The 17,553-nt window shown below is 37.7% G+C and overlaps 2 protein-coding genes, 2 non-coding genes and 1 pseudogene across 6 annotated transcripts; 3 read left to right on the top strand and 2 right to left on the bottom strand.

The window, feature by feature from the left end:
• The first annotated feature begins 348 nt into the window (after positions 1 to 348).
• Positions 349 to 3,335, top strand: LOC104241822 (uncharacterized). Of its 3 annotated transcripts, none has more exons than XM_070162589.1 (5): positions 349 to 541; positions 1,657 to 2,031; positions 2,132 to 2,201; positions 2,286 to 2,362; positions 2,537 to 3,335. In XM_070162589.1, exons 1-5 carry the CDS (start codon positions 403 to 405, stop codon positions 3,235 to 3,237), a joined length of 1,362 nt encoding a protein of 453 aa, XP_070018690.1. In that variant the 5' UTR covers positions 349 to 402; the 3' UTR covers positions 3,238 to 3,335. The 3 variants fall into 3 exon arrangements, with proteins under 3 accessions (XP_070018690.1, XP_070018689.1, XP_009795076.1); XM_070162588.1 differs by having other exon boundaries at positions 2,129 to 2,201; XM_009796774.2 differs by lacking the exons at positions 2,132 to 2,201; positions 2,286 to 2,362.
• A 199-nt stretch (positions 3,336 to 3,534) lies between these two features.
• Positions 3,535 to 3,606, bottom strand: TRNAG-UCC (transfer RNA glycine (anticodon UCC)). Its single transcript has one exon. It is a non-coding gene; the product is annotated as a tRNA-Gly (tRNA).
• A 1,030-nt stretch (positions 3,607 to 4,636) lies between these two features.
• Positions 4,637 to 6,691, top strand: LOC104241821 (dynamin-related protein 4C-like). The gene has a single exon (XM_009796773.2). The coding sequence runs from the start codon at positions 4,637 to 4,639 to the stop codon at positions 6,668 to 6,670; it is 2,034 nt and encodes a 677-aa protein (XP_009795075.2). The 3' UTR covers positions 6,671 to 6,691.
• Positions 6,692 to 7,662: 971 nt separating this feature from the next.
• On the top strand, positions 7,663 to 14,647 carry LOC104210120 (uncharacterized; annotated as a pseudogene).
• A 2,834-nt stretch (positions 14,648 to 17,481) lies between these two features.
• TRNAG-UCC (transfer RNA glycine (anticodon UCC)) lies at positions 17,482 to 17,553 on the bottom strand. Its single transcript has one exon. It is a non-coding gene; the product is annotated as a tRNA-Gly (tRNA).

The raw sequence follows: 17,553 nt of genomic DNA, 5'->3' as shown, positions 1-17,553 counted from the left end.
CTCCAGTATATTATGCTGGAACTTTCCATGTGTTGGAGTTCCAGCATAATATGCTGCAAGTTCATACACAGGTGCATTAATCTCCGGTATATTATGTTGGAACTTTCCGTATTGCCGTAAAATAGTGGCTATTTTTAATGACTTTGCAAGCGCTGACTATTTTTTAATTACTAGTCCGAAAACTGGCTAGATCGTGCTATTTTCACATATAAAAGTCACAATGAGCTTTCTCTTTAGTGAGCTTATCCAAATATCAAGATGGGCCAAAGGTTTATTTTTGGGCTTTTTATATTGGGCCTTAAAGATATTTTAGTTGTTCCATTTCCATACGCTTCTCTAACTCTAAAAATGAAAACCAGCTTAATGAAAAGTCTCAATTTTCTGAACAGAAATTAGCTAAAAATGGAGTCTTTATTTATGAAAAATTTGATCTTTGCAACTCAAAGTGCAGTTCCAGTGAGGAATTCAATAAACCCAATTCGTATAAGAAGAATTTGCAGCTGTTCTTGGAAAATTCACTTCAAAAAATCAGACTTTCCAGGTACACTTTGGAAGGAAATTGGAAAGTTTTAAACTTTTTTTCTTTCTTTCTATGTTTTGTAACTTTTCATGGTGTTATAGATAATGTTTGTAACTTTTTATGGTGATAAATTTGTTGCTATAGTAATTGTTAATGGCAACTTTTGTGTTTGTTAGTATGAGGTTATGAGCTAACTTGGAAATAGTTGATGATATTTTTATTGGATTTTGCATTTGTTACCGCTAATATTTGATTTACTAGAATAATAAGTATTTTAGTCATAGGAGGAGTCTTTGTTTAAATTTAAATTTAATTAGATAAGTTTGTTGAGATAGTTTGGGTTTTGAATTTGAATATTTATTCTGCATATTCTGTTTTTAAGTTGGCTATTTAAAGCCTTCCTTGGTTAATAAAATTTATGAAAGACAATTTTCAATTAATACTTTAAATCTCCTTGCTGCTTCATCCTGTTAAAAAATCCAACGATTTTACTGCTAAGCTTTGGGAAAGAGTACTATTGAGGATGTTGAGGTATTTGCACTTGGGGGTAGTTTGTGATTTGAAAATTTTATGTTGTGACGAGGGAAATGAGATATATATCAAAAAATGTGAGTTGGGTTTTCTGTTTATTGGTATCAGGAGAGTTCAAAATGCTGAGGAAAAATTTTGTGAAATTTTATGGAAGTTTGAACACGTGTGGGGAGTTTTATGCAGTGCCTAAAAAGTAAAAACCTATCAGCAGCAGCTAAAGTTTAAATGTTCATAGAGATAAAGAGGATCTTGGATTGAGATGATCACATGGATTAGTCTAAGCACTTCCCGAGTGCCATTTTTGTGAATAAAACTTGTCAAAAAATGATAGGAGTATTGTTGAATGGAACGATTTGATGCGTTAAACCTCTATGAGTGCACGGTCATTGTTAGCTTCTAAATATATGAAGTTGGTGTCCAGCTATGTTATGTAATCTGCTCTGGTTATTCTTTCACTTCAGTTGAATAGAGAAAAAGTTGAACAAACCACTTTATCTAGATTCATAAATGGCTAAAAAGGTGCAGACTCTGGTGTTTCATTTACTCATTCATGCTAGTACTTTTGTTTCAGCTTCTCACTTTAATCATGCAACTCAATTTTTCAGATTTCCGGGACTATGTAAAACCTTCCCGACTTTTACCAGCCACTGACATAAAGTTTGGTGGAGATTGGTCGCTGGAAAACATGCTCAATCGTTCAAATTTGGATAAGTCCAATTCCTTGTACAAAGTCAAGCTGCAAACAAGTAGCGCATATGGATCAGATCTCACCAACATAAACTCTGGAGTCCTGCTTTGTTTGATAGATGAAAATGGTGAGTCAATCTTACAGAGGATATCAGCTGGTCAGGAAAACACCCATTCTATGCAGTCACAGAGCTCTGATCTTCTCCATTTCCAAAGAGGTTCCGTGGATGAGTTCATATTTGAAGGACCTAAACTTGGAAAAATTGTAGCTGTTTGGATCAGCCCAGAATCAGGTTAGAATATCCAGAAAAGCCGATCAAACTGTTACATGCATATTTATCCGAAATGTACATCTGGCATTTTGATATTCACCAAACTGCATTTTGACAGTAGTCGGTTTACACTTCACACTCTCTTTAAGCCTTTCTCAAATGGTGGGGAAAAAAAAGAATATCTCAAACCAGTAAGAATCCTGATTACTCAACAGTAGCATTCATCAAGTTTACACCAATATTTTGCAGTAATTGATTACATCATTTGTGTATAGAACAAGAAGAATGACAAGTTTGAAGGAGATTGGGGGTATGGGGATTCAGACTTCGGCATATACTAGTGATACACTTAGTGAGTGCTTAGTTCTCAGTATCTCTGTCAATTGGACCCTAAATGAGAATATGAATTTGTCAAAAGATGCTCATTGTGGACTATTAGTTTGATTACTATTATGCATATTTAAGCATCAAAAAAGAAATTAACAAACATGAGTTCTCTATATTTTGTTCCAACGTGAATAAGCAGGTCAGTGGAAACTTGGAGGCATGAGCATAACTGTCATTTCCCTGCTAAATTCTGAGTCAGTAGGAAATGAGAAGAATTTATCCGACTGTACTGCTGTCCAGTATGACTTTGATATCGAGGATGTCTTGCTCGGTGAGAAAAGCGATAGTTCCATGTTAGAGTTTAGACCATTTTCAGTTACTGAGTTTTCCCAGGACAACATTTTATCATTAACTGAGAAAACTTCGACATCATCTTCCCTTGCCACTCAGAAGATATCAAATGAAGACACCATGAAGGAATATGCAGATTTGAAGTTATCTTTATTGCTTTATGATGCAATCCTCACTATTGCTGGTTCGTCCATTGCATTCTTAGCCGGGGAAAAGGCTGCAATCGCCTTCTTAACAGGTGGTATCGGAGGATTTCTATATCTATTACTCGTGCAGAGGTCGATTGATGGTATACCATCTTCAGCCTTGACTTCAAGTAACAGGACAGAAACTCTTGAACGAACTAATAAAGGATTCAAGGGTTCAGTGTTAAGCATAGTATTGGCTCTTTCAGTTACTACAGTTGCAGCAAAATATGCCCTCAATGACGTTTCCAGTGTGCTGACATCGAAAGATCTCATGCTTGGAACTAGCGGATTTCTGTTGTCCAAGGTATCTGTGTTCTTGGCTGCATTCCGACCCATGACAGGTTTTAGAGAAAACAAATGATAATGTACTCTTAGTATTCCTTGCACATTCATGTATATAGCTAATACAGAGTTACAGACATAGAGATGTATAGAATCAATAAATGTTCATTTTAGTTATAATCTGTCTACAGTTGTATATGCATCCAACAATAACAAAGATTTGTACTTTGTCAATAATTTGGAAAATGCTAAACTCGAGATGTTTTTATTTCTATAAGTGGCATTTCATGTTTGATAGATTAAAATGGTGAGTCAATCTTACAGAGGATATCGGCTGGTCTGGAAAATGCCCATAAGTTCAAAAGGAATACAGATATGCGTCTGCCGGGAGTCGAACCCGGGTCTATTGCTTGGAAGGCAATTATCCTAACCGTTGGACTACAAACGCCTTGTTGTACTCACTTCATAGTTTTCCATATATAATCGTATATATCATGTGGACCATATTTTAGGCAACATGATGCTGGAAAACAGTGTTATGAGGTAATAGTACCCAATGAAATTATACCAACAATGGAACATTTGGCATGAGCCTCCATGTTTTGGTTCAATGGTCAGGATGCGACACGTGATGTATAATTAGCCACACGTCATGGGGTCGAATCTAGTCGTTTGAACTTGTGGGCCGACTAAACTCAGGCCAGAAGCCTACAGGGAATTTTTCCGATAACAATTAAAATGGAAGATTTCCCATGAAAAGGCTTGCACTTTGCTGTCTCTTTCGAGATGATGATAATCCAAGAAGTTACACTATCACTAATAAGCTGCCTTCACTATCACAGGCAGATCCAATAGTTTGTATTTAACATGAATTTTTTATTAACAAAAAATTAAAGTATGTATATATATACAGTCTAGTCGAATGCTGTTAATTATTTTGTACGTTTTGCCTTCAATTTACGTTCAAAGACAGATAGTATGAACAGGAGGTAGAAATAAATTACAGTAAGTATGTCTTGAGAAAAGCAAACAACAAGCTCTAGGCAAAGAGATCAGTATTTTTGTAGTCTTTTAAGTATTTCTGTAGATATGCTGTTCACACTATCCATAGAAGAAGTTATAGTGTTTTTTGTGATGCATTAATTGTCTCCATTGGAACAAGAAGTTCAAAGCATGTTACAGTTTCTTGAAACGATGAGAATTATATTTTTGGGGTATACAAAACCATAAAGTCTACTTAAGTTCAAGTATATCAGATTGTCTTGAAAAAGCAATAGGCATGCTTAGTCAATGAGATCAGTGTTTTAGGGGAAACAAAAACATTAATTCCACTTAATAAATGCACATAAATGATCAAACATATATAAATAGGGATATTATGAATTATATGGTATTCAAGACTTTGATCTAACAACCAGTATCCAAACTACACCTTACAGCAAAACCACAAGAACATAGTTTACCTTACTGTACTAACCATGACGTTTGGGCAAATGGTGAATGGCTCTTCTTCTAGTGAATATCCACTACAAGTTGTTGATCCAAAACATGTTGCAGTAGTAGAACCAAAAACTTCTAGTGTTCATGCACCCATTATTTCAACCTTGAATGATAGAGTTCGACCCCTTCTCGACTGTGTTGACAAGCTTAGGCATCTCAACATCATGCAAGAAGGCATTCAGCTTCCTACCATTGTGGTGGTTGGAGATCAGTCTTCTGGAAAGTCCAGTGTACTCGAATCGCTTGCTGGAATCAGTCTTCCTAGAGGGCAAGGTATTTGTACTAGAGTGCCTCTAATCATGAGGCTCCAAAATCATATTGAGACAGAAGTTCATTTGGAGTACAATGGAAAATCAGTTCCAACAGATGAAGTTCATGTTGCGGAGGCTATTGTTCTTGCAACTAATGAGATAGCTGGACATGGTAAGGGAATATCCGACATTCCTTTAACACTTATAGTTAAAAAAAATGGTGTTCCTGACTTGACTATGGTGGATTTGCCTGGAATAACTAGAGTCCCCGTGCATGGACAGCCAGAAGATATCTTTGAACAAATTTCAGGTATTATTACGAAATATATTACACCTGAGGAAAGCATAATTTTGAATGTTCTATCAGCCACAGTTGATTTCCCTACTTGTGAGTCCATTAGAATGTCCCAAAAGGTGGACAAAACAGGCGAAAGGACTCTTGCGGTTGTGACAAAGGTAGATAAAGCTCCTGAAGGGCTACTTGAGAAAGTTACTGCAAATGATGTGAATATAGGGCTTGGTTATGTTTGTGTTAGAAATAGAACTGGGAATGAGTCTTATGAAGAAGCTCGTAGTGTGGAGGCAAGTCTTTTTGAAACTCATGCACTTTTATCCAAAATTGACAAGTCCATGGTTAGCATTCCAATTCTGGCACATAAGTTGGTGCAAATTCAAGCAAACATCATTTCTAACTGCTTGCCGGATATTGTGAGAAAGATCAATGATAAACTTGCTATCAATGTTGCTGCTCTTAATGAGTTACCACAGCGCTTGAGTTCTGTTGCTGAAGCTTTGGCTACGTTCATGCGTATTCTGAGTTCGGCCAAGGAATCTCTAAAGAAAATTTTCCTTAGAGGGGAGCTTGACGAGTACCCTGAAGATTGCGAAATGCATTGCACTGCTAGATTGGCTGAGATGCTCAACCAATACTCTGCTGAGCTACGTTCAAAGTACATTGAAGAAAAGGAAAACTTCTTGATGGACGAGATCATGTCTTTAAGAGAAGCAAGAGGGATTGGACTTCCAAATTTCCTTCCTCGTGTTGTTTTCCTTTCTGTTTTACAGCAAAAGGTAAGAGGGATTTCTGTAACTCCTGAGGAGTTTGTGGAGAAATTGTGGAACTATATAGAGGTGGTCGTCATCAAAGTTATGATGCATCATTCGTGTAACTACACACAGCTTCAGTATTTCATTAGGAGAGCAGTTCAAAATTTGATTGCCAAGAGGAAGGATGAATCTGTTGATTGGGTCCGTGAAATCATTGGGATGGAAAAGCTGACTGACTACACTAGTAATCCTGAGTATGCAGCTACTTGTAGTAAGCTCATGGCTAAAGAAACAATATTTATGGAGATTATGAATTATAAAAGAACAAACACGCTAATGCACCTTGAAGGATTTGGAGATATCGATGTTGGATATTTGAGGAAGCATATAGATGTTGTGCAACAAGCTTTTGAATTGAAGATGAGGATGACTGCATACTGGAAAATCGTGTTGATGAGATTGGTTGATTATATGGCTCTTTATATTATGTTCAGTCTTCAAAAGTTGGTTAACCTTGAGATCGAGGATGATATTGTTAAGATTCTGATGGCATCGAATGGTGGTGGCTTTGAGAGAATGCTGGAGGAATCACCCGTGGTTGCAGAGAAGCGTCTTAGGCTCAGTAACAGCGTGAAGTTGCTCAAGGAGTCGAAAGTGGTGGTGGTGAAAATCATGGACAGAATTGCTCTTCATGTTGATGGGGAAAAGGCTTAAACAAGTTTGATGCTTTTGGACAGAAGTTTGATGCTTTTGGACAGCATGTTTTGTTGTCCTTAAGCCTCTAGTTATCTTCTTTAATTTCATTTATCTATCTACCTAGTACTCTTTATTGATATGCATCATGTTTTGCTGTCCTTAAGCCTTTAGCATCTTAATTTGGTATTATGTTATAGTTTTGCAGATCATTAATTATTGTATTTCTATTAATGATTTTGATTCTGCGTTTCTTTCCTTCTAGTGATGCTCTAAGATTAATTCTTCTTCCAGTTTCATTTGCATATCACTTTGATTGGCTGTGCATTTGCTATCTCTATTACTTAAGTACTGACAATTTTCAGTTAGCTGAAGCCTTAAGTACTATTTCTCCTTCAGTTCACTGATATATAGACTTCTTTACCTATATCTTTCAGCACTTACTATGACATTTAAATTTATGTGACATATAAAAAGTATAAGTTCCTTCTGTTACTTTGATTCATTGGATGAACCGACCATTTGTACTACCTATCAGATAGCTGAACTTGAAATGTTGATGGAGAAAATGAGGATCTTTGATTGAAATAACCACAAGGATTAGAGTGAGTTCAGTTTTTTTTCCTTTAATAATCGAGGGTTGCTTGGCGCACAGTTTGGAACTTGGTGGATAATGATGGATTGTCCCTCTATGCTTCTCTACTAAATATCAGGCTTTTCTTCGTAGCTGGGTTCGAGCTCGTGACGTGTGCCTATCCGACACATCACGCGCTGCACTCTTACCACCGAACCAATGTCATGGGTGCAGTTTGAGTTTAGTTTTAAACAGATTCTTTTAGCATGTTGAAGGATCCATAGGAAGTAGCGTTACCTATAGCATGCCTATTGACAGAGGTGCATAAAAGGAAAATGAAGAGTCCCTATAAAGAGCCATGAACTATCTCAGCAGTCTATGAACATAATGCGAAACTTTAAACAAGCATTATGCTATAAATGGTAAGGGAAAAAAGAGAATGAGTGACCATCAATCCCGAGATGTTGCTGTTGTTTTTCCTGAAAAGGCATTGAACAAAGGTCTGGCATTATAATTGCGGCATAACATGATGATTGTGGTTTTGCTCTAGTCATATTTGATCTGCATGGTTCGGAGGAAGTGAGAAAATTTTGTGTTGACTTCTCAGGATTTTGATAAAATTGTCACATTTTGCTTTCCAAACACCTTGCATCTTCTTCATGATTTCAGTAGTCCATCAGCTAGCAAATTAATGAGCAAAACATATTTTCATTTCATCTATGGGTTGGAGGTGGAGGTATTAAAGAGAGGAGTAATGTTGGATAAAACGATTTAATAACCTCTGCGAATGCACAATCGTTGTTAGCTTCTAAATCTGCTGATTTCCATTGAATAGGGAACCAGAGTTGAACAATATCACTCTATCTAGATTCATATATTTATGCTAGTTTTTTTTTGGTTTGTTTCAGCTTCTCATGTTAATCGTGCAAATAAACTTTTCAGACTTCGGGGACTATTTAAAACCTTCCCGCCTTTTACCAGCCACTGACGTAAAATTTCGTGGAGATTGGTCGCTGGAGAACATTCTCAATCATTCAAAATTGTAAACATCGAATTCCTTATACAAAGTCAAGCTGCAAACAAGTAGTCCTGCTTTGTTTGATAGATGAATGTCCATTCTACAATCACAGAGTTCTGATCTTCTCCACTTCCAAAGAGGTTCTGTAGATGAGTTCATATTTGAGGGACCTAAACTTGGAAAAATTACAGCTGTTTGGATCAGGTCAGTGTTTCCAACTAAGTGATGTATATGTAAGTTCAGTTTCTTTTAAGGATTGAGGTGTGATCTTTTTGTCCAGAAAAGCCTTCGGGATCAAACTGTTACATAATATTTTTCTGGAAAGTACATCTGGTGTTTCGATATACACCAAACTGCATTTGACAGTCACCTCAGTTTACACTTCACACTATGTTTGAATCTTATCTCGAACCAGTTAGAATCTGGATTACTCAACAGTAAGGTTCATCAAGTTTACGCAAATATTCTGCATTAAATGATTACATCATTTGCCTATATAAAAAGAGGAATGACAAGTTTGAAAGGAGATTGGTGGTATGGGGATTCAGACTTCGGCATATAGTATGATGCTTATTCAGTGCTTAGTTCCCAGTATCTCTGTCAATTGGACCCGGACTAAGGTCATAATTTTAGCAGCTGAATGAGAAAATGAATTTGTCAAGGTGCTCATTGTTTGTTTGATTACCATTATGCATATCTTAATCATCAAAAATAAATTAATAAACTGAAGCCCAATAGTCTAAATTCTGAGTCAGTGGGAAATGAGAAGAATTTATCCGACTGTACTGTTGCGGAAGCCAAATGTATATAGTGTGAATAAGTCACAACTACTATACCAAAAATTATGACAGCCACCAAATAATAAATAAGACAATAAAGCAACAATAAAGGGAACACCAGAATTTACGAGGTTCGGCTAATTTAGCTTACTCCTCGGACACAACCAATATTTTATTTCACTCCAAAAATACAAGTGAAATAATACTAAAGAGAGAAGATACAAATGCCTTAAACAGATGAGAAGGCAAATGAGAGGTGTGTTTCAATCCTAAACATTAGGCCTTCTTTTATAGGGGAAAAATCCCCCCAAACTTAACTCCCAACCAATGTGGGACTTTGGCATTTTGCCAAACTTCAACAAATCTCCACCTTGGCAAAATTCCACATTTTCAATTCTCTCTCAATAACAAATTTTGGTTGTGTCTTCATCTTCAATCTTCAGTGTTCAACAATGTTGATCAAATCCAAACAATGTTGAAACTTGACCGCAGTCACCACCTTTGTCAGCATATCAGCAGGATTCTCTGTAGTATGAATTTTCTTCACCGTGACTCCACCTTCTTCTATGATTTCTCGTACGAAATGATACCGAACATCAATGTGCTTCGTCCTTGCATGATAAACTTGGTTCTTCGCTAATTGAATAGCACTTTGACTATCACAAAAAATTGTGATACCTTTTTGTTCAACACCAAGCTCCTTTAGCAATCCTTGAAGCCAAATTGCCTCTTTCACAGCATCTGTAATAGCCATGTACTCTGCCTCTGTTGTAGACAAAGCAATTGTTGACTGCAAAGTAGACTTCCAACTAACTGGTGCCTTTGCAAAAGTAAACACATAACCAGTAGTTGATCTTCGTTTGTCCATATCACCCGCAAAATCTGAGTCACAATATCCAACTACAAACTGATTGTCTTCCTGCTCAAAAACTAACCCGACATCTACAGTATTATGAATATACCGTAGAATCCACTTCACAGCTTGCCAATGCTCCTTCCCTGGATTGTGCATATATCTGCTAATAACTCCAACAGCTTGTGAAATGTCAGGCCTTGTGCAAACCATTGCATACATCAAGCTACCAACAGCATTTGCGTATGGTACCTTTGACATATACTCTCGTTCAGCTTCATCCATTGGCGACATAGTAGTACTTAGCTTAAAATGGGAAGCAAGTGGAGTACTAACTGGCTTAGTCTTGTCATCTATGCCAAAACGTTGAAGTACTCTCTTCAAATATTCCTTTTGAGATAAACAGAGTTTCTTTGAACGTCTATCTCTAATTATCTCCATGCCAAGAATTTTCTTTGCCTCACCCAAATCCTTCATCTCGAACTCCTTCTTCAGTTGAATCTTCAACTTATCAATTTCTTCCGAATTCTTGGAAGCTATCAACATATCATCAACATATAGGAGAAGATATACAAAGGAACCATCTTTAAGCTTGTGCAAATACACACAATGATCGTATTTGCTTCTCTTGTACCCTTGCCGCAACATAAACTCGTCAAATCGCTTGTACCATTGTCTAGAAGATTGTTTCAATCCGTACAACGATTTTTCAAGTTTGCACACCATATTTTCTTTTCCAGCAACTTTGAATCCTTCTGGCTGAGTCATGTAGATTTCCTCCTCCAAGTTTCCATGTAAAAACGCAGTTTTTACATCCATCTGAACTAGTTCCAAATCCAATTGTGCTACCAAAGCCAACATAATTCTAATGGAGGAATGTTTTACAACTGGAGAAAACACTTCATTGTAATCAATTCCCTCCTTTTGAGCATATCCTTTGGCCACCAATCTTGCTTTGTAGCGAACATCTACTTGGTTAGGAAATCCTTCCTTCTTTGCAAATACCCATTTGCACCCAATTGCTTTCTTTCCCTTCGGGAGATTGGCCAATCTCCATGTATGATTCTGATGAAGGGACTGTATCTCATCATTCATGGCAATCCTCCACTTATCTTCTTCTGAACTTTGAACAGCGTCTTTATAAGTAGTAGGAACATCATCAGCTACAATTGAGGTTGCACAAGCAACCGTCTCTATGAGACGAACAGGTTTCGTTATTGTTCTTTTTGGCCTGCTGGTTGCTATTGATTCAAGTTGTTGTTGAGATTCCTGAGTTGGAATCTCCTCTACTGGCTCTCCTTCCAGAGGGTAATCTTCATTTGTTTCCTCCTCTGCTTCTTGTGTAGGAAAAATAAATTTTCCCTCAAACTCCACCTGCTTAGAAGCACCTTCATTTTGTTTGGTATCTTCTGTTACCTTATTTACCATAGCAAATTCATCAAAGGTAACATCTCTGCTGAATATTACTTTCTTTGTCATAGGACACCATAAGCGATATCCTTTGACTCCAGAAGTAATTCCCATAAAAATAGCCTTCTTTGCCCTTGGATCCAATTTTGACTCCGTCACATGATAATATGCAGTTGAGCCAAACACGTGCAAAGAGTTATAATCTACAGCAGGTTTTCCGTACCATTTTTCAAATGGTGTTTTGCCATCAATAGCAGCAGATGGTAGACGATTAATGAGGTGGCATGCATATGTAATTGCCTCAGCCCAAAATTCTTTGCCCAAGCCAGCATTGGACAACATACACCGTACCTTCTCCAGCAAGGTCCGGTTCATACGTTCTGCCACTCCATTCTGTTGTGGTGTATGTCTAACAGTGAAGTGTCGGACGATGCCATCATTTTCACAGACCTTATTGAAATGATCATTTTTGTATTCACCTCCATTGTCTGTGCGAATACACTTGATCCTCCTGCCTGTTTGATTCTCCACCATCGTCTTCCATTTGAGAAAAATTCCCAGCACTTCATCTTTGTTTTTCATTGTATACACCCACACTCTTCGAGAAAAATCATCAACAAAGGTTACAAAATAGTGCTTCCCACCCAATGAAGGTGTTTTGGAAGGACCCCAAACATCAGAGTGTACATAATCCAAAATGCCTTTAGTATTATGGATCGCTGTACCAAATTTAACCCTTGTCTGTTTCCCTTTGACACAATGCTCACAAAACTCCAAGTTGCAAGCCTTTACTCCTTTTAACAATCCTTGATCTGATAGAGTTTTCAAGGATTTTCCTCCAGCATGTCCCAAGCGCATGTGCCATAGCTTGGTTGCTTCTGCCTCTTTGTCGTCACTGGATGTCACTGTCGCTGTCCCAATAACTGTACTGCCACGATAGCGATACATATTATTATTCTTCCGATTAGCCTTCATTACCACTAGTGCACCGGAGCATACTCTCATCACTCCATTTTCTGCAATGATTTTGAACCCTTTTGATTCTAGGGCTCCCACAGAGATGAGATTCTTCTTCAAATCCGGTACATATCGAACATCTATCAATGTTCTGATCATTCCATCATGGTTCCTTAATCGTATTGAACCAATGCCATATGAGGTAAGAGGGCTGTTATCCGCTGTGTGGACGACTCCATATTCTCCTTCTTGAAATTCCACGAACCAGTCCCTGTTGGGACACATATGATAGCTACAAGCCGAGTCCATCAACCATATGTCTGAAGATGTTGATGACTCTGTTGTAACTAATGAGAAGTCTGAATCATCACAATCAGCTACATTTGAATCCATAATGGCCTTTCCATTGTTATGTTTGGCCTTATTCTTCAACTTCGGACAGTCTTTCTTCCAGTGCCCTTTTTCTCGACAAAAGGCACATTCATCTTTGCTGGGTCTGGATCTTGACTTGGATCTTCCCTTCTTTGTCCTCGTTTGATTTTGAGGACGACCCCTCACAAATAGTGCTTCTCCTTCTCCGCCCTTCTGTTTTTCTCGCTTTCTTTGTTCATAGCTGTACAAAGCCGAACAAACTTCTCTGAGAGAAACTTCGTCATTTCCATGGAGTAGAGTAGTTTCAAGGTGCTCGTACTCATCAGGAAGTGACGCCAACAACATCAAGGCCAAGTCACCATCATCATAAGTTGTATCCATATTTTGCAAATCTGTAACCAACTTATTGAAACTGGTGATATGTTCATTCATCGTGGTACCAGGAACATAGGTGAAGTGAAACAGTCTCTTCTTCATGTACAATTTATTTTGACTGTTTTTCTTCAAAAATTTATCCTCCAGTGCTTTCCATAATTTACTTGCAGAAGTTTCCTTTGTGTATGGATATTTCTGCTCTCTAGCAAGGTAGGATCGAATGGTACCGCAAGCAACACGGTTGATAATTCTCCAATCTTCTTCTCCAATAACATCTGGTTTCTTTTCTTCAATGGCCAGATCTAGCCCTTGTTGAAAAAGGACATCTAGAACCTCGCCTTGCCACATCCCAAAATGTCCGGACCCGTCAAATATTTCGACCGCAAATTTCGCATTTGACACAATTCTTGTCATAAGCGAAGATGCCAATGATGACGTATTGTTGACACTTGATGTAGATTCTTCTTGTTTATTGTCTCTCATCTTTGACACAAATATTATTTAATAGCTGACGACACAAATCAAGATTATTTCCTTTCTGGTGTGGAAGATCAGACTAAGCTGCAACCACAGAGCATACTCAGACAGAACCTTGACTCAGTTACCAAGATAAATCTTTTCTGATGTGGAAGATCAGACTATGCTGCAACCACAGAGCATACTTAGACAGTACCTTGGCTCTGATACCAATTGTTGCGGAAGCCAAATGTATATAGTGTGAATAAGTCACAACTACTATACCAAAAATTATGACAGCCACCAAATAATAAATAAGACAATAAAGCAACAATAAAGGGAACACCAGAATTTACGAGGTTCGGCTAATTTTGCCTACTCCTCGGACACAACCAATATTTTATTTCACTCCAAAAATACAAGTGAAATAATACTAAAGAGAGAAGATACAAATGCCTTAAACAGATGAGAAGGCAAATGAGAGGTGTGTTTCAATCCTAAACATTAGGCCTTCTTTTATAGGGGAAAAATCCCCCCAAACTTAACTCCCAACCAATGTGGGACTTTGGCATTTTGCCAAACTTGAACATGTACTGCTGTCCAGAATGACTTTGATATCGAGGATGTCTTGCTCGGTGAGAAAAGCGATAGTTCCATGATGGAGTTTAGACCATATTCAGTTACTGAGTTTTTCCAGGACAACATTGTATCGTTAAATGAGAAAACTTTGCCATCATCTTCCCTTAGCACTCAGAAGATATCAAATGAAAACACCATGAAGGAATATGCAGATTTGAAGTTATCTTTATTGCTTTATGATGCAATCCTTACTGTTGCTGGTTCGTCTATTGCATTCTTAGCTGGAGAAAAGTCCGCAATCGCCATCTTAACAGGTAGTATCGGAGGATTTCTATATCTACTACTCGTGCAAAGGTCCGTTGATGTTATACCATCTTCAGACTTGACTTCAATTAACAGGACAGAAACTCTTGATCAAACCAGTAAAGGATTCAAAGGCTCAGTGACAAACATAGTACTGGCTCTTGCAGTTACTACAGTTGCAGCAAAATATGCCCTCGGAGACATTTCCAGTGTGCTGACACCGTAAGATATCATGCTTGGGACTATCGGCTTTCTGTTGTCCAAGGTATCTGTGTTCTTGGCTGCATTCCGGCCCATAACAGGTTTAAGAGAAAACAAATGATACTGTACTCTTCAGTATTCCTTGCACATGAGTACATAGCTAATACAAAGTTACAGATGTTTGACTCAAAAGACGCTAAATTCTTTTGAACAAATCAATCAAAGATGAAGGGATAAATTGTCGTCAAACTTAATTGATACCAGATCGAAAGAATGAGTAATAATGATTGCACATAAGATGAATGGAATGTCAAAGATCTTATTAAGATTATGCACTGCCTTTTTCATCCGTAGATGAGGGAGAAGAATTACAATTGTTTTTCTCTTTCGGGATACAAGAATGGAGTTTTTTTCTTATCTCTCTTCTGTCAGAAAATCCACCCCCCCCCCCCTTGTGAGCTTCCCTAGGCCTATATATATAGTCGAAACCCTCTTACCCCTGCCGTGACTTGGCGTGTCTGGGTCAGTGGAGCTTTCTGGTCGTGGCTAGGCGTCGCTCACTTCAATGTGTCGGATGTCTTAGAGAAGAAATGAAGTTGACTCTATCGACTTCTACTAGCCGGTTGCAAAAATGAGGTCGTGGTCAACCTGGTCGAGGTGATCAGATTTTGACCAACACAACAGACCTCAGATTTATAGAATCAGTAATAGTTTACTTTAGGTATGATCTGTCTACAGTTGTATATGCATCCAACAATAACAAAGATTTGTACTTTGTCAATAATTTGGAAAATCCTATGAGTTTGTTGCCAGTGTTATTGCCCTTCCACTTATTTGCTGTCTCTTACGACACTGTTATTATTTTTCTGATTTCTTTTGTTGTTACGGACCTATTCTTTTGCTTCTTTTCTGATATTATTGTCTCTTATATTGACCCGAGGGTCTCCCGGAAACAGCCTCTCTACCCTTCCGGGGTAGGGATAAGGTCTGCATGCACTTTACCCTCCCCAGACCCCACTAGTGGGATTTTACTTGGTGTGTTGTGTGTGTGTGCACGCTATGAGTTTGTTGCCTCCCTGCCTTCACAAGGTAGGGGTAAGATCTGCGTACATACGATCCTACCCAAACTCCATTTTTGGGATTCCACTGGATTGTTATTGTTGTTGTTATTGTTGTTGTTAAGTGACTTTTCATGTTTGGATGTTATCTCACTTGCCGTTTGAGACTCTGAAATAGTAAAATCCTCAGTTTTTGTATTATTTTAAAAAGTATATGTTCCTTCAGCTCTTGGATATTGAATGTTCCAAATTCTTCATTCTTTATCTTTGATGTATCTCAAGTCCTATAAAAATACCTAAGGCAGCTACCTATACTCGTTATATCCTTTTTGAAAGAGAAAAGGTGAAGTTTTTTATATTTTCTTACACGTTGTTCGGTTTTAGCTAATTAGTTAATTATATTTTTGGTTTCCCACATGGTTAAGGAAGGAGCAATCTCATCCACTGCACCACGCCCTTTAATGGTACATAGATAAGTAGTTGATTATAATCTAGTAGCTTTTGCAAATGTTTTTTATTTTATTTTATAAGTAAGAGAAGAATGTATTTCCTCTATCCAATCATATAAATGACATGAGAATAGTTAATTTTATTTACGTGCATGGAAACAACCGAGCCTACTTTTTTATATATATACAAATACACACTAGATTAAGGTAAAAATGATTCATTTGTTTTCGCCCTTATATAGTTATGATTTTGGATCCGCCTTCACGATTTTGACTTGCTTCTACATAAAACAACTCCTAAGGGGCCGTTCGGTACGAGATATAAGTAGAAATACAGTTGAGAAAAAAATTTGATATCACCTTAATACTTTATTTGATTAGCAAATCTGGGATAAGTTATCCCGGGATTAAAATTAGTACCGGAATAACTTATACCTTGTAGGGGGTGGAATAATTAGTGTCGGGATAACTTATACCTTCTTCTTAGAAATTATGCAATTGTCATTTTTAATACAACATACCAACAACAACAACAACCCAATGAAATCCCCCTAGTGGGGTCTGGGGTGGGTAGTGTGTACGCAGACCTTACCTCTACCCCGAAGGAGTAGAGAGACTGTTTCCGAAAGACACTCGGCTCAAGAAAACAAAAGGACAAAAGAAGACAATATTAGTAACACCACAGAAATAATATATATATAAAAATAAGAACAACATGAAATCAAGAGTAATGATACAAAGCAAAAGCAAAATAGTATCCTCACCAAACTAGTCTCCCAAAGTTATGACATAAAGCAATACTCAACTACCTCCTAGCCTACAACCCTAATACTCGACCTCCACATGTTCCTATCAAATGTCATGTCCTCGGAAATCTGAAACATCGCCATATCGTGCCTAATCACCTCCCTCAATACTTCTTAGGCCGCCCTCTACCTCTTCTCGAGCCCTCCACAATAACCAAACAGTGAATAAAAATAATATTAGAATAATTAACCCCAACATAGTTTATCCCAGCATAACCTGTATTCAAACCAAACGACCCCTAAATATGTCTGTGTTGTTGGCTGCATTCTGACCCATATATAGCAGGTTTAAGAGAAAACAAATGACACTTCATCCTTTGTACTCTTTACATTCATGTAATATATATAGCTAATACACAGTAACAGACACAGAAATGTATAGAATCCAAGTATTCATATTTGGCTAACTAGGTGCAGACATGGTCTTTCATTCACTCATTTAGGCTAGTGTTATTGTTTCAGCTTTCCCGATCCTACTAGTGGGATTCTATTTGGTTCATGCAAATAAGTTTTTCAAATTCGAGGACTACGTAAAACCTTCCCGCCTTGAGAAAAAAAAAATCGTTTCTCCCTAAATGGTAATAGGTTCATTTTTTTTTTAAAGAGAGGGAGCATAATAAAAGTGCAAAAGGAAAATAGGTATGCGTCTGCCGGGAGTCGAACCCGGGTCTATTGCTTGGAAGGCAATTATCCTAACCGTTGGACTACAAACGC

The sequence above is a fragment of the Nicotiana sylvestris genome, chromosome 11 (genome assembly GCF_000393655.2).
Source record: "Nicotiana sylvestris chromosome 11, ASM39365v2, whole genome shotgun sequence".
Lineage (NCBI taxonomy): Eukaryota > Viridiplantae > Streptophyta > Magnoliopsida > Solanales > Solanaceae > Nicotiana > Nicotiana sylvestris.
Note: the sequence above shows the minus strand (reverse complement) of the source record. Positions and strands in the feature narration are given on the sequence as shown.